This window comes from Seriola aureovittata, chromosome 12, assembly GCF_021018895.1.
Source record: "Seriola aureovittata isolate HTS-2021-v1 ecotype China chromosome 12, ASM2101889v1, whole genome shotgun sequence".
NCBI lineage: Eukaryota > Metazoa > Chordata > Actinopteri > Carangiformes > Carangidae > Seriola > Seriola aureovittata.
Window position 1 is genome coordinate 2115060 of NC_079375.1, and position 15000 is coordinate 2130059.

The 15000-nt window shown below is 41.0% G+C and overlaps 1 protein-coding gene across 1 annotated transcript in view; it reads right to left on the bottom strand.

Annotated features, from left to right (window-relative positions):
* Positions 1 to 1557: 1557 nt before the first annotated feature.
* LOC130178843 (potassium voltage-gated channel subfamily B member 2-like) overlaps positions 1558 to 15000 on the bottom strand; it is a 28625-nt gene continuing 15182 nt past the window's right edge. The window contains exon 3 of the mRNA XM_056391392.1: positions 1558 to 5848. Coding sequence (XP_056247367.1) covers positions 3830 to 5848 — 2019 coding nt within the window. The 3' untranslated portion in view covers positions 1558 to 3829. The remainder of the gene's footprint in view (positions 5849 to 15000) is intronic.

A 15000-nucleotide genomic window follows, 5' to 3' on the forward strand; every position in this document is an offset into this window, starting at 1 on the left:
CATGGTGTTGCTCACTTTAGTATTAAGTCCACATGGTCTATGTGCTTTTATGTACATATTCATTTGTATTTCAAATAAGAAGGGGTCTGCTTGGGACACTGGCTCCCAGAACATATTTAGAAATTAGCGCAACATCACTTCCTGTTATGAAACCTATTAAAAAAAAGGAGTCACACTGCATCTCTAAAGCTGCTATACAGAGGTTGATGCTGACTGGATGTCACACGTAACTAATATTGTGAACACATGCTGTGTTGGCAGCTGTCTTTGCTATGGTTAACCAGCACCACCTCCTGAGTGCCTGCAGTTCATATACAGTGTACTGCTGCTGCAGCACCACAGTGATCCGGGCTGAACTCACTACTGAACATGAAGCCACTGCTTTCCACATACAGCCTCATTTGCTGAAGTAAAATGACATGGTGGCACAGTGAGGTTAAAGTGTAAAGCTAATGCTGCTTGACAACTACAGATGAGTGACACTGACATTGATGAGAGAACAACACAAAAGCTGTAAAGGTCTGCAAACCCTGAGAACCTGAGGATTCACACATCAAAACATCCACTAAACAGAAAAAAACAAGAGAGAAGAACAAAAAAACAGAACAAAACAAAAATCTGGCCATATTGTACAGGTTTTTTTTCACCTTCTCATAAATTGTCTATTTATGAAAAGGCACGCATTTTTTTTTTAAATATAATGGGATATTAACAACAACACACAGCTCCACATTCCTCTTATAAAAATGCAATAAATTAGTTTTAACTGACAACAAAAAAACTTCATCTAGAAAGAGTGAGCTGGAACATAATGTTATAATTCACTCACTCTGCACTGTGTGTGTGAGCAGTCAGTGGATCACACAGTTAAATGTGCGTTTGAATGTGTCAGCGTGCGATGCACAGCCGATCTAATAAAAAGAAAAACACTGGATGAGATTAGACAGAGTGCTACAGAGGCGTCGTCTGTAGAGGTCACTGTTACACTACCTTTACAATGCAGTCAGCACCCATGCAGAGCAAGTCAGGCAGACACACACACACACACACACACCCTCTGTATCTGCCACCTCCTTCAGGGGGGCGTCACCGGTGACTGAGGGCCAGGAGGGTGAACGTGCACCTCCTTCCTCGACCACCAACACATATATCCGTAGTTTTGTCCATCTTTCCCATTGGCTTGGATAAAACACTCCACAACATAATTGCTGAGGTCTGAGAGCATGGGCGGGTATTGCATGTGGGCCGAGAAATCATTTGCAAAGCAGTCCAATATTGGTGAAAAGATGTATTTATAAAAAATATAAATAAGGTTTTTAAATGTTTTAAAATCGTTGAAAACTCCTTTTATTTATGTATTTTGTATTTTGTATTAAGGCCAATCTCTGTTAATCCAATGACAGGAACTTTTCTGTTCTGTTCTGTCTGTTTCTGTTTTCAGTCTGATTACACATGAAAAGCAGACATCCATGGAAAAAACTAGAGCATCAAAATGGATATCTGATTAGCAACAGGAAGAATTAAAAGGAAAGAGAGTTAAGAGACAGATGATGAATCGACAAGTGATCCCCAAGGCAAGGCGATATTTGGCCTCTGTATTGTGATGGGGTCAGAACATTTTTGAGATTTTCAAGCGAGCCATGAGGTGGAAAATGTTGGGAACAGCTGATCAAAGCTACTTTATTTGCAGCTTAAACTAGCAGTGAAGTGTCGCTAATAATCCTTTATTGTAGAGGAGAACTGTGTGCACACAACTGCAGTAAAGGGCACAGTATGCCTGAAGGAAACTAGATTGTAAGCCAGAAGTGTCTCTCTGCAAGAACTTTTCTGTGACTTTATAGTCTTGATGAAATGAATCATATAAATAGGGATAATGACTTTGACACTTTCAGAGCCTTGCCTTGTAGTATTCATAGTGTGGCACTCAAAAAACACTGATGAAAGGAGAAGTTTAAACCTGGTCTGGCTGATCACTGTGGAAGTGCTTGTCGGGTTGTCACTTCGGAAAAAGTTACAATAATAAGGCTCGGCTGTGGCTCAGGAAGTAGAGTGTGTCGTCCAGAAGGGGGCGGTGGTTCGATCCCAGGCTCCTTGGGCAGTGTGTGTTAGAAGCACTCTATGTGTAGAAATGTGTGTGTGAAAGGGTGAATGTGGTGTAAAGAGCTCTGAGTGGTCGATAAGACTAGAAAAACTCTATATAAGTGCAGTCCGTTTACCAATTGTTGGATGCAGGCAGGTACTTTGTTAGAGGCACGCTGACAACACCCGAACATCCATCACAGATTACTGACCCACTGTGGATCAGTATCTATGATGGATGTTTGGGTAATATTCTCACAGTTTACCTTCAGTTTCTGCTCCACGTGATTTTGTTTCCAGCCTGTCTGATTGTTCTTGACCCGTCACTGTGTTCTCAGATCTCAAATATTAACTTGTGCCATCTTATTATTGACAGAAATGATAGTCAAAACTACAGAATAAAACCCACGTTGTAATAAACCTCCGTTAATAAGACACTAGTCTCACAGAGACCAAAACAGATGGGGTGTTTGGGTGCTCTTCGTTAACTCTAATACTTCCTGCTCAGCTGGTATGACTGATTTACAGTCAGTTACATTTGGACTGGGTTAAACCTCATGACCCTGAAGGAGGAGCCCCTGACCGGGGACACAGGCAGTGTGTGTTGACCCACACATGACTGATCAGTGAACTTTCTGTCTTTATGTTTTTATATATCTGCACATTTCACCTGTCTCCTCATGAGAATCAGGTGTCTCATTTAGTTTAGGATTTGTCTCACTCTAGAGGAGTGTGCAAACAGTGGTCTAGCAGTGAATACAACAGCCTTTACATCCCTATTCTTTTCACTTTTCACTTTCAAGACCCTACTTTCCTTTAGAGGATTATAGAAAAAGGAGAGACAGAAATTTAAAAAAAAAAAGAAAAAAGAAAAAGATACATAAAACAGAATCTATTGTTGAACCACTGAGACAAACATCAGTGTTCAGGATGCAGCGGATGCCTTTGGACCAACAGAATTATAAGAGTGGGACGTTTTATCCTGTATCGTGTGCTTGTGTTTGATCTGGGTCCCGTTACAAGAACATAATACCTGGACAGAGAGAATGATGAGCATGATTGATCATTGATTTTTCAAGTCTTGTAAAATAGAAATTTTCAAAAATTGCTTCGACAAATATAAAAAATATTATTTCCCTCCACCTTCTGTCTTCACTTGGTGTAATTAGTCCATCACAAGAAATAGGCCTAAATAGCAAGCAATAGGAAACTGTAAATTATACCTGTTGAGCTGTATACAAAAACTCTCCAGGATGGTCATAAATATTCTCATTCACACAAGGCTTTGTTTATGCTCATGTCTGAGCCCTAAAACATCAATCAGTCACTGTTTTCCTCTGCAGCATATTAGTCTGATCTTCAAAGAACAAGTCAGCAATGACTGACATGAGACCGTCGTTCAGATAGAACCCAGACCGCGGGCGTGTGCTTCTGACTTCCCTCAATGCCCATTAATAACGCCACAACGTGACAATGCTGCAGGGACACCTGTTTCCTGACAGCAGCGCTCGCCAAAATAAGAGACGAGAGTCCAAAAGTCTTGTGGGATATGACGAGTGCAACTCTCCAGAAAAGCTGCAACAACTCTGAATGCTTTAATGTGTTCCCACACTGTCTTTGTCTACAGGTGCATGACAGGAAGTAGTTGTTATGGTGTATTCTGGGTAGTTGCTGTCTTCCATCCCATCAATCTTTTCCTCTACCCGTCGGTTTGGCGTTCCGGTCTGTAAACCTCTTTCTGCTTTTGGGCTTACATGCTTGTCTCACAGGGCGGTGTCATGCTTCCATCCACGACGACGTGGTTTTCTCGTTTCTCTCCACTCTGCTCTGCTCCATCTCCTCCTCCTCCTCCATCTCCTCCTCCTCCTCCTTCCTGCTCTCCTTCCATAGCTACTAACTCCTGGGTGCAGTTAAGCGGGCTGGCTTTAGACAAAAGTGGGCTCGGACTGCTGCCGGAGCCAACAGCAGACCTTTCCATGTGATTCCTCCCCTGGTGGCTTAAGCCTGTGAGCTGCCCTTCACCTTCTAAGCTCCTGGCTGCTGAGCCTTCACCTCCCCCCTGGGAGTTGCCTGGACTGACAGATTGCGGGGCCGGGGACGGAGACTGCACGATTGCCAGCGGAGACTTAACTTCCTGTGTAGCAGAGGTGGGAGGTGTAGAAAACCCGGAAACGATGTCGTCAGAAAGTAGTTGAGCAAGCTTGGCTGAACCCGGGGTTGCCACAGGTGTCATCACTGCCATTAGCACGTCATCTTGGGATCCAATAAAGTCAACCTTGAGGGCTCTTGTTTTCTGAGGGCTACTATAATCTTTCAAGGTGCTGCCGATGCTGTCATAGGTCACTCCACCGCTTTCCGCACTCTGTGGCATCAAACCCACATCTCCAGCCCTTCCTCTGGGGCTGGACACAAACTCATACAAACCCTCTTTGATGATGGCTGCTGGCTGGATACTGTCAGGGCCTTTGTTCACCTCCATTGCGCTGATCTGACTTAGATCCAAGGGAGGGGGGATGCGCTGGTGTTTAGCTGGAGTTTGACCCTCAGCGCTCACGAGAAGAGAACTTTCTCCTCCTTCCACTGGAAAATCATCCGCCACATTGGAGAATTTGCTGACGTCAGGTGCAGTTTGCCGGCGTTGTGTGGACATCAGTGTTTTCATCTCCATCTGCTCCTCTATAATTTTTTCCTGCTGCTCCTGCATGGTCACTGTCTTGTTGTAAGCTTCTTCCAGCCTCTTCACGTTGAGGTGTTGAGGGGTAGTTTTGTTAGCTGACAACTTGGCCCGATCAGGAGAGCCCAGCTGAGCCACCTCGAGGTAATGAGAGTGTTGAGACCTGCCTGGGCTGCTTACCTCTGCATTGGAGTAGTGTTTGTGGTAGCTCCAGCGGCTGGGTGACAGGTGATTATCCACAGGACACTTGCTGTCCTCTCTCTTTTCCACCAACACATCTGTAAGCTCCATGCTACGTGCAAAAGCATCCTTCAGGTTAATAGAAATAATGCTTCCACTCCTCTTGGCTCTTTCCAGAGCTTCCCTTCTCTTGATGGCCTTCTCCTGCCTCTTCTGCTCCCGGTAGAACTCAGAGAAGTTGTTGACGATGATTGGGATAGGAAGGGCAATGACCAGCACACCTGCTATGCAGCAGAGCCCTCCTACAATCTTGCCCAGCAGGGTTTGAGGGTAGATGTCTCCATAACCAACAGTGGTCATAGTAATGGTAGCCCACCAGAAGGAGGCAGGGATACTGGTGAATTTAGTGGCATCCTCATCCTTCTCAGCAAAGAACACCAAACTAGAGAAGATCATAATGCCCATTGCTAAGAAGAGGATCAGCAGACCCAGCTCATTGTAGCTCCTTCGTAAAGTGAAGCCTAGAGACTGGAGTCCTGTTGAGTGCCTGGCCAGCTTCAGAATCCTCAGGATCCTCATAATTCGGAAGATTTGGACCACACGGCGCACGTTCTGGAACTGCATCACGCTCTTGTTGGACTCAGTTAGGCAGAGGGTCACATAGTAAGGCAGTATAGCCAGCAGATCAATGATGTTGAGTGGTGCTTTGATGAAATCCCACTTGTCGGGTGCTGAGAGAAGGCGCAGCATGTACTCCATGGTGAACCAGGCAATGCAGACAGCTTCCACGTGGGCGAGGCTGGGGTTGTCATTGAACTGGCCAAACTCATCCACCACCTGCAGCTCCGGCAGGGTGTTGAGAGACAATGATATGGTGGAAATGACGATGAACAGGATGGAGATCATGGCCAGGACCTGCAGACAAAGACAAAGTTGTGGGTTACTGCATTAGCAGAGCATATTTGTAATTTCTTACACAGATAGATGAAGGGATGCAGAGATTATGATCCTTTTGGTTCAGACTGAAACATCTCTACAACTATAAATGATTTGCTGTGTTTTCCAGAGGATGAATCCTAATGACTGACCAATGATCCCCTGACTCTTTCTCTAATGAAATCACCCAGGTGATGTGTTTGGCTGGTTAGGGTTAGGGTTGGATGGTCCCCAGAAGATGAACTAGAAGATGAACCTTAGTGACTTTTGTGACCCCTTTACTTTTATCCTGTTATCCAACATGTATGTCATCATCTACTGGATGGATTGACAGAAAATGATGCACAGACTTTAACGGTTCCCAGTGAAGTCTTTCGACATGCCTCTGGTCTTTGTCTTTTGTTTTTATAATTAGTTGAAATTCACAGTAACAATAAAGAATAATGAAAACATATCTGCACCTACTTTTTTTAATTACACAATAGGATTTATTACAGAGCTGATTAATAATAATTTGGAGGGAAAAGGTTTCAGCTTAGTTGTAATGAACTTACATGTCATAGTTATTTTGTTTTGGGATGCAGCTGTTTGATTTATACAATCTCTCCATTTCATCATCATTACGTTTTGAACTAACACTGAAAGACCATGTTTTAAGTCAGAGATGATTGTTGTAGTTTTTCTTTATTTATTGACATTTTTTTCCAGCGGACCTGCAGAGGTGATGAGCTACAGCATGGTTCATTGTCTCCTGCGAATGCAACTTGTTTAAAGATGGATTTAAGATCAGGAATCAAACTTCAACCTTCAGAACACACATGACATGAAATAAGATAAATACAATTCCTGGATGTCTATGGGATCATGAGTATGTTATTTGATCCTGTAGACACTGAACAATTGAGCCAAGACAGCCTAATACTGCTGTTTGACATTACTTGAGACTAAACCAAATACATTAAAAAAGCCTGTCCTAAGGCTTTTATAAGTTTCTGACTCTGTGAAAGTGGGAAAAACTGTAATTTTCCCCAACACTGCTGTACCTGATCTCTTTAACCAAACCACACACATTTAGGCTAATTCACGTGATCTAATTTGATAACCAATGTAATAACTATTTTTAATTAATATTTTTCCCTTACATTCACAGAGCCTCCCTTGAAATTGTTTGAATTTATTTGAGTCAATCACCAACACTGATTTAGCTGATGAGCCTTAACATTGGGGTAAAACCTTTTATACTGAGGGCGGCAATAAAAGAAAGGTCAGCAAAGGTCACATTTTGATCAAGAAGGAAAAAAAATCTTTCACTTTTTGTAATTTTTCTCCATTTGCTTTGCATGAAGTATTGAATAGTTTGATCTCTTTAGGCTGTAAACACTTAGATAAAAAACCATCTGAGACGTTTAGATGGAACTACAAATCTGGTGATAGACATAGACATGTATTTTATAAGTGTAGCATACATTTTAAAATGTAAAATTTGAATTTACAAAGTAGTAACTTCAACTTTTATCCATAATCCAATAGAAAAAATTGACGAGGACAAGCTGACAGTCCAGCATGAACATTACGGATTCAAGATTGAGTTAGTTTTTGCCCTTGAATATTTCAATTCACAGGGGACATATGAAAATCTGACACAATTATTGCCCCCTGCCCCTGTTCAGTGGTCCTACCACTACCTACAATCTCTGCTCAAAAACACTAACAAGGAGCTGTAAGGTCCGAGCCAAGTCAGGTAGTTGAAGCATGTGTGGTCTGAATCTTCTCCCTGCAGCCCTTGCTAGGACATTTCAGGATAATTGTAATAGGATTGTGTTGCTATCTATAGAAAGGATAGAGAGAGGTTAGAAGTGGTTACTCATTCTTTCCTCCCCCAACAGGAAGAATCAGGCAACTGTTGGACACCCCCAAGAAAAGCTTTACACTAAAACTAAATAAATGAATTAAATAAAATAAAATATACAGACAGAAGAGAAATTAAAGGCCAAACCAACATAAAGTGTCGTAGTAAGTAAGTAGTAAGGTGTTGTTCCACCATATGCTGCCAGAACAGCTTAAATGAGACCTGGTGACTGTTAGGGCCATAGCGGATAATTCACATCATTTTCATGCTCATCAAACCACTCAGTGACTCGTACTCTATGGATGGAGGGATTGTCATCCTGTTTCTCCAATCATTTTTCTGGTTTTCCCTTTAATTTGTCACCCGTCTGTGTATGTATATATATATATATGATGTCAAAAACGACAGAGAACCCTGTTGAATGAACAGAGGCTGTGGTGCCTCATGCTCTGTGTGTGCTGCTACATCATGAGTGATGGTCAGTCATTATGAAAACCTGGTGTGTCGATTACAACTGAGAGTGATTCTATGAGGGATTTCTAGCACATTGAGTAGCTTTCACTGTAAATATATGAAGCCTTTGGGACTTTGTGCCAGTATCAGGAAGATAATTCAGACTGGTCTGCAGTGTTGCTCCAGTCTTAATTTTGCCCACAGATTAGTCTAATGCAAGTAAGAGTGTTTCAAAAAAAAAAAAAAAAGACTAATCTTAAGCCAAAAAACAGCTTACACCTTACCCCCAGGGTAACTGAGGCCTAAGACCAATGTTACCATGGTTACAATCAATTATACCTGCGCTGACCAGTAACACCCAACAACAAGAAACAGGAAAACATGGCTCATGATTTGAGCAATGAGAAGGGACAACAGAGCTTTTAGAGAATTTTTTTTTTTTCCCAAATCAGATTTTTGTTTGTATTGTTTCAGTCTTTGCTTATAATATAAGCTAGTGATGTTGAAGTAATCCATTCTCATTGCATTATATGTCAACTGCATTTATGGTATGTCAGCATTAGCTAAGTAGCCAACTTTATCAATCACTGTTTGTCTAGCTTTCGCAGAGAGGCTCAGCAATGTCAGCATAGCTAAATTTGTATGATTTGTATGATAAAGCTAACGGTAAGTGAGCTACACAGAATATTATACATTTTGTGTGCATAGATAAGTGGGAGGCCAATTGTTTGGCCAACATAACGCGAGGCTCCAAGGAACAGGGGACATGGTGTTGGTGTCCTCCCATGTGACCTTGTTCTGCTGTATCTGGTGAACGAGGAGCTCTGTTGCCACTGATGATGTTTGTCCTTTGTTGAGTTCCTGTTTAATTTCCCTATCTTTGGTTATCCTTTCTTTTATTAGTGGTTGTATTTGACTTTGGTTGTTGTTGATTTGCTCTGATCTGTTTTCTATTTAAGTGGTGGCCTGGACATCAACAGATGTCAGCCATGGCCAATAGTAAGAGAGGTTTAGATTACTGGGTCTAACGCTGTTTCTATTAAATATCCATTTAAATTGTCATTTTTCTTCTTATTATTTATTTTTCTCTGCTAAAGGCATTTTGTGCTGCAAAAACTTTGAGACCTAGAAACCTCAAACTTCCCAAACATGGTCCCAAATTCCCCTCACTGCACAGGCCCCAAAACATGAGGTACTGTACCCATAGGTGGCGCTGTAATATTCAAGTTTGGATTTTGGCTAATATCAGAACAGTGCAGCCTAGAGTCAGAAATTCTTTCTTCATGTCAATCTCTCAGTTCATCTGCTCTAAAAATGTCGATCCATTTAGTTTTAATTAGCCAATGAATCTTTATCAAAATGTCTCAATACAGTAAATGTCTTATATCTCAACACAACATTTATTGATTTTCACAGAACTGAACAGTGAGTTAGGCCTTTACAACATTCTATGAACAATCCCCAAATTTCATACAAATAGACCACTAGGAAGGGACAACTACAAATTGCTTGTTTTTAAAAAGATTATCAGAAAAAGTTGGAATTTGATTGAAATTTGGTACAGTGATGTTCCATCAACATGAAAAATGGTACAAAGGTTTATGAAACAGCCTCAAGGAGGCGCTACAAAAAAGACGCTTACACTTAGACACAGGCCTGTATCTCAGAAATGTTTTGATCCAAATTCAAAATTCCTTTTTGTCCTGCTTGCTACAATATACTTTTGATCAACTTACATAAATACATTTAACATTTTGCAAGTTTTTAAGCTGTTTGAGTTTTATCAACTTGTCTGAGACTGTCAGATTCTTCTGAAATTCACTGTGACTCATACACCATCAACAGCTTTCCTTGAACTGAGAAAATTAGCTACTTTTCTGAAAAGAAATAATCAGTTATTAGCCAACTAACGCTAGTACGAGCAGTACTAGACAATTCAACAGTCTGAGCGGGTGAACTCAGAGCTGGTGGTTAGTCAGAAGTCCCCAGTTTGAGTCCTGATATACTGTAGGTTCAACTCCTGAACATCTGGTGTAAACTAATCTCCTCTGCTGTGTCAGTGAGATTACCACAGCCAGCTTTTGTTCTTTTAGAAAAGTGTGTGATAGTTTCAAATATCGGCAGTTACCCAAGTTATTGCTTCTTATCCCATTTGACTCCAACGACTGGAATGACCAGGGACTTCCAGATGTAAATTAACACTTTCCAATGCCAAATCTCCTCTAACCTCTAATATGCATCAAACTGCACCAAAAGTACACATTTAACCCTAAGTAGCAATAAACCAAGAAACAAGCGTCCAAATGCTTCCAATCTGCTTGAACTCTGATTATTTCTATGTGTTTTCTAATCTTAGTATTTCTACTTTTTTATTGCACTGTGACAACTGTCCCTGCGGCTCAAGAGAGTTCCTGTGAAATTATGTGATAGAGGGATTGTCTCGTTTCCGGTGAGGGGCAGTCTGGCTGATCAGAGTCATGTCAAAGGACACCGGGCATTACAGCATTACACAGTGTACAGTATTTCTGCTGCTTAATAATCCTTATTCAGACTGAGCGACTTTGTTCCACACAAAACTGCAAAGGCAAGCAAGAAGAAGAAAACTGAGAGACAAAGAGAAAGATGAGAGAAAGACGAAGGAGAAGATAAATGGAAAGAGAGACAGGACAAAGGGAAATAGAGGGCAGGTGTATCAAAGTGTGTCCACCCTGCAGCGTCTTAATGGCTTAATGGCTGCCAAATGCTATGACCTTGGCACCCAGGGCAGATTTAAAGCAGTACCAGGAACACACAAGCTGCTTTAGAAGCTGTACAGTGGAGGAAGAATTAATGGAGGCTCCACATTTAGGATTCAGCTGATCAATAACACTTGGAGTTTGTATCACAGTGAGTGGCTAACAAAGAAATGAACTCAACTCTGAGAAACATTTTGTCAACAGTGAAGCACTTCATCAAAAAGAGAGCAAAGTCAGTGTTAATGATCCTCACGTTGTTGTGTGAGTATGAACGGTATGGATTTCTAAATGACTCGGTCAGTCCTGTGACCTTTCCTTACGAAACTTCGGTCCTTGACAACATGAATGAATGACTGGATACCTGTGAAATGTGCTATAGATACTCATGGTCCCCAAAGGATACATATGTGTGTGTGTGTGTGTGTGTGTGTGTGTGTGTGTGTGTGTGTGTGTGTGTGTGTGTGTGTTTGTGTATATATATATATGCACACACACACAAAAACAGATAGATAGATATCCTGCACTTTAATCTGTAAATTGTAAGTTTGGTCATCCTCTGAGTGTCATGATCTGTCCTTCTCTGACTGTGTTTGGACATTTGTCCTTTCCTGTTTTATTTTGTAGTAGCTTTACTTGTGTGTCGTGTTAGTTTTATTTCCTGTCTTTGTCCTGTTTCCCTCCAAGATGATTGTCTGCCCCGCCCCCTGATGTGTTTCACTTGTGTTCAATTACCGTTGCCCCCCTTGTGTGTATTTAGTCTCTGTGCTCCCTGTTGTCTTTGTCGGTTTGTCTGTTTTGTTCCTGTGTACTTCAGTTTGTGATGTTTCCTTGTGTCTCTTGCTCTTTTGGATTTTCTGGTCTTTGAATTGGTTTTGTAAGTTTCTTTTGTTATTAAATCAACTTTTTTCACCAACACCACTTTGTTCTTGTCTGCGTTTGGGTCCTGAATTTACTAATCCCTGACACTGGGGACCATGAATATCACAGAGATACAGGATCTACCTCTGAATCATAGACTACTATGAACCGAGGAAGAGGGGGGGGGGCATGTCCCTGCCAGGGTCAAAAGTAAACAACTAAAACTTAAGATGTTACACTTGGTTTGACTCTGCAGCTTTCCAACAAAAACTTCAGCAAATCATTCTCTTGTTAGTTCTGTATCATGTTGAAGGGGTGTGAGGAATGTCTGCTAATCACGATCATTATCATTATAGGACACCTGATCCCTCAGGACACCTCCCCCACTGGCAAAGTGGCAAATGAGAGAAACTGACAGAGCCAGAAAAAAAATGAAAAGACTGAATGAAGGAGTGGATGAAGTGACTGGGCAGAGAAACCCAAGCCCTGATCAATACATGGAGATATTTCTGGAACAACAGGCGCAGGATCTGTTGGACAGCTGCTGTTGCTGCAGAGGTCAACACAGTTCATTTATAAAGCTTTCTGCAGTCCTATTGTTTTCATCTGCTGTTACACTGAGGCCATGCTGATGCTCATTCATCCAGTCACTGATCCAGATGTTCTGCTGACATTGGGAGCACATTGTTAATAGTGACATAGTCTCAGAAATAGTAATTGTAGATATTCACTCCAAAACTTTTTAGCACCCGATAACATCAACAAACCCCAAATCAAATCTTCCTCCCAGATCACTGCTGATGCTGCTGTGCAGATGTTTTTTCAAGCCAACATGTGGGCATGGCTGATAATGTTCAAATGTTATTATGATGGCGGGATAACTTCCGCCACAGTGCACACACACACTGATGATCTCATACTTTTCAGACATGCCTGATGTTTTCATTGTTGGCGTTGAGTGGAGACTATATGAAAAAGGAAATCTCTGTGTATCTTAAGGATCTGAACGCCATCCTGATATTCAGTCTTGCTCTTTGCACACCGAAACACACACATGCACACGCACACACATAAAAATAAAGACAGAGAGGGAAGAGGCGCCGAGAGAATAAAGACAGAAAGCCAGAGTCAGAATTACAGTAATTATTCCAAAGAGAAGCCTCTGGCTCGTCTGTGTGACACGCTGAGCTGTAATTAGCCCGACATGCTATGTTATTAGCCATCCAGGCAGGGCGATCACTACAACACCTACAATGAACCACAACGGAAGGACAACTGTGGAGCTGCTGGTTCGTTTGAGGAGTTTTTTGTGATCATGTTTTACTCCAAAGACAAATCAAAATGTTAGATTTTTCCTGCACCGACACAGGGTCAATCAACACTTATGGGTCTATACTGATTTGTACAAAATGCTTGCACACATTTTGAACACAATCCCCAAACACTTCCTGAGATTTCCATGTTCTGAAAGATGGAGAATGGTGCCACAGCCACACCTGAAATTAAGATCAATTCATTCTCAAGCCACAAGGGCAACAAAAAGCAGCGGCACATATTATCATAGTCACGTAAATATAAAGATAGATAAATATACAGTAAGTGATTATAAAAATCACCAACTGCAATGTTGTTGGGGATGTTGTCACTACATTCTCTGAGTCACGGTTTCACGATAACAGCTGACTGCAGCTAACTCAGTTTAGCCTCGGTTAGCCAGCTAGTTAGCATCGGAGCTGATCCTGACAATAAAACCCCGGTCATCACCAGGAGGCGCTTATTAACAACCATACTGACAGTGCAGGAGACATGAGAGCAGTTTTATTGTGAAACTCCAGGCTGTGAGAAGGTGGTCCATGCTTTTATAATTCAGTATAGTTAAAATCTTTCAGGCTGCTGTACTGGATAAACTCGAGCATCATTCACATGAAACCTTCTACACTTTGCTTTATAAACTATAATATGCAATGATTTGCATAGATGTTATGTTGTGACAGCCAAGATCGTGTAACTCCTGGATATGTAGTATGGACGTAGCCCCACGGCTAACAGTTCGATGGGATGGCCCCCAGCCAAAAAGGAAAAATGCTATCCTGGTATTGCTGTGCCACAGTAGTTCAGCTGAGTGATAGCATTCAAATTAAAGAAAAAAACTCCACAGTGAAAAAACAGACCAGAACTCTCCACTAGAATGTCCAGAGAGGACACAGCTCAGCCCAGTAACAATTTAAACAACTATGACGAAAAGAAAAAGATGAAAAGTTTAAAAAAAAACAAAAAGAAACTGCAACAGTCCGCAACAGGCGGTGACTACATTTTCCAGCTATAATAGAAAAGTGTGAAGGTGCAGCTCACTGCTGGCATCGTCCCAAACTGACAACAGTGTTGAAATAACACTCAGACCAAGAAGCTTGTAACAAAAACACAAACATCATAAACACAAATAATAAAAAAATTCATAGCTGGACAATGTGAAGTCCAGTGAAATTATTCAGTGTCATCAACTTTTCTTCTTTTTTTTTTTTTTTTTTAAATATTTAATGTCAATGTTATATGTAAATATTAAATCTGAATCTCTTATTTTGATACTCCCTCTGAGCAGCAGTGTGAATTTGAACATTACTTTAACATTTAACATTATAATCACATTACATATGTTTTTTAGTAGTATATATGACAAAGTTCACAAATATTGCTGTGAATCTGGTAACGCTTTAATTTTTTATGTTATTTATTTAATTTCTATTTTTAATACTATTTAAAGCTAATTGTGGCTAAATGTTGCTGTTAATTTGAGTATGCTTTACAATCTGCACCCGGCATTAAATGTCTAAAAACAACTAGACCTCTGTTCTATATGTTGTTGAGTTGTGTTCTTACATTATCCCAAATATTTCCATCAATTCTCAAACCAGAGAAATCTGTGATTTTAATTTGTAACAGAAAGTGTTGGTTGTCTGTCAATGACATCATATCCTCTATGATCAAGTGTCAGTGTTGTGGTTGTCAATATTAACTTTTGATCCAGTTTCAAGTCACTTTTTTACAATATACTTTTTAGATCTTGGTCATTTTAACTCTATATTTTGTCCAGATGAAGGAGTTTAGTCATCGGCCGTCTGGATCTCAAGTCATCAGAGAAACAAGCTGCTCCCACCCCCTCCCTGATGTCCCCTGTCTGCTGAGCTAAGCTAAGCTGAGAAACTGTGATTTTTAATGTGAAACTGCTTTATTGAATG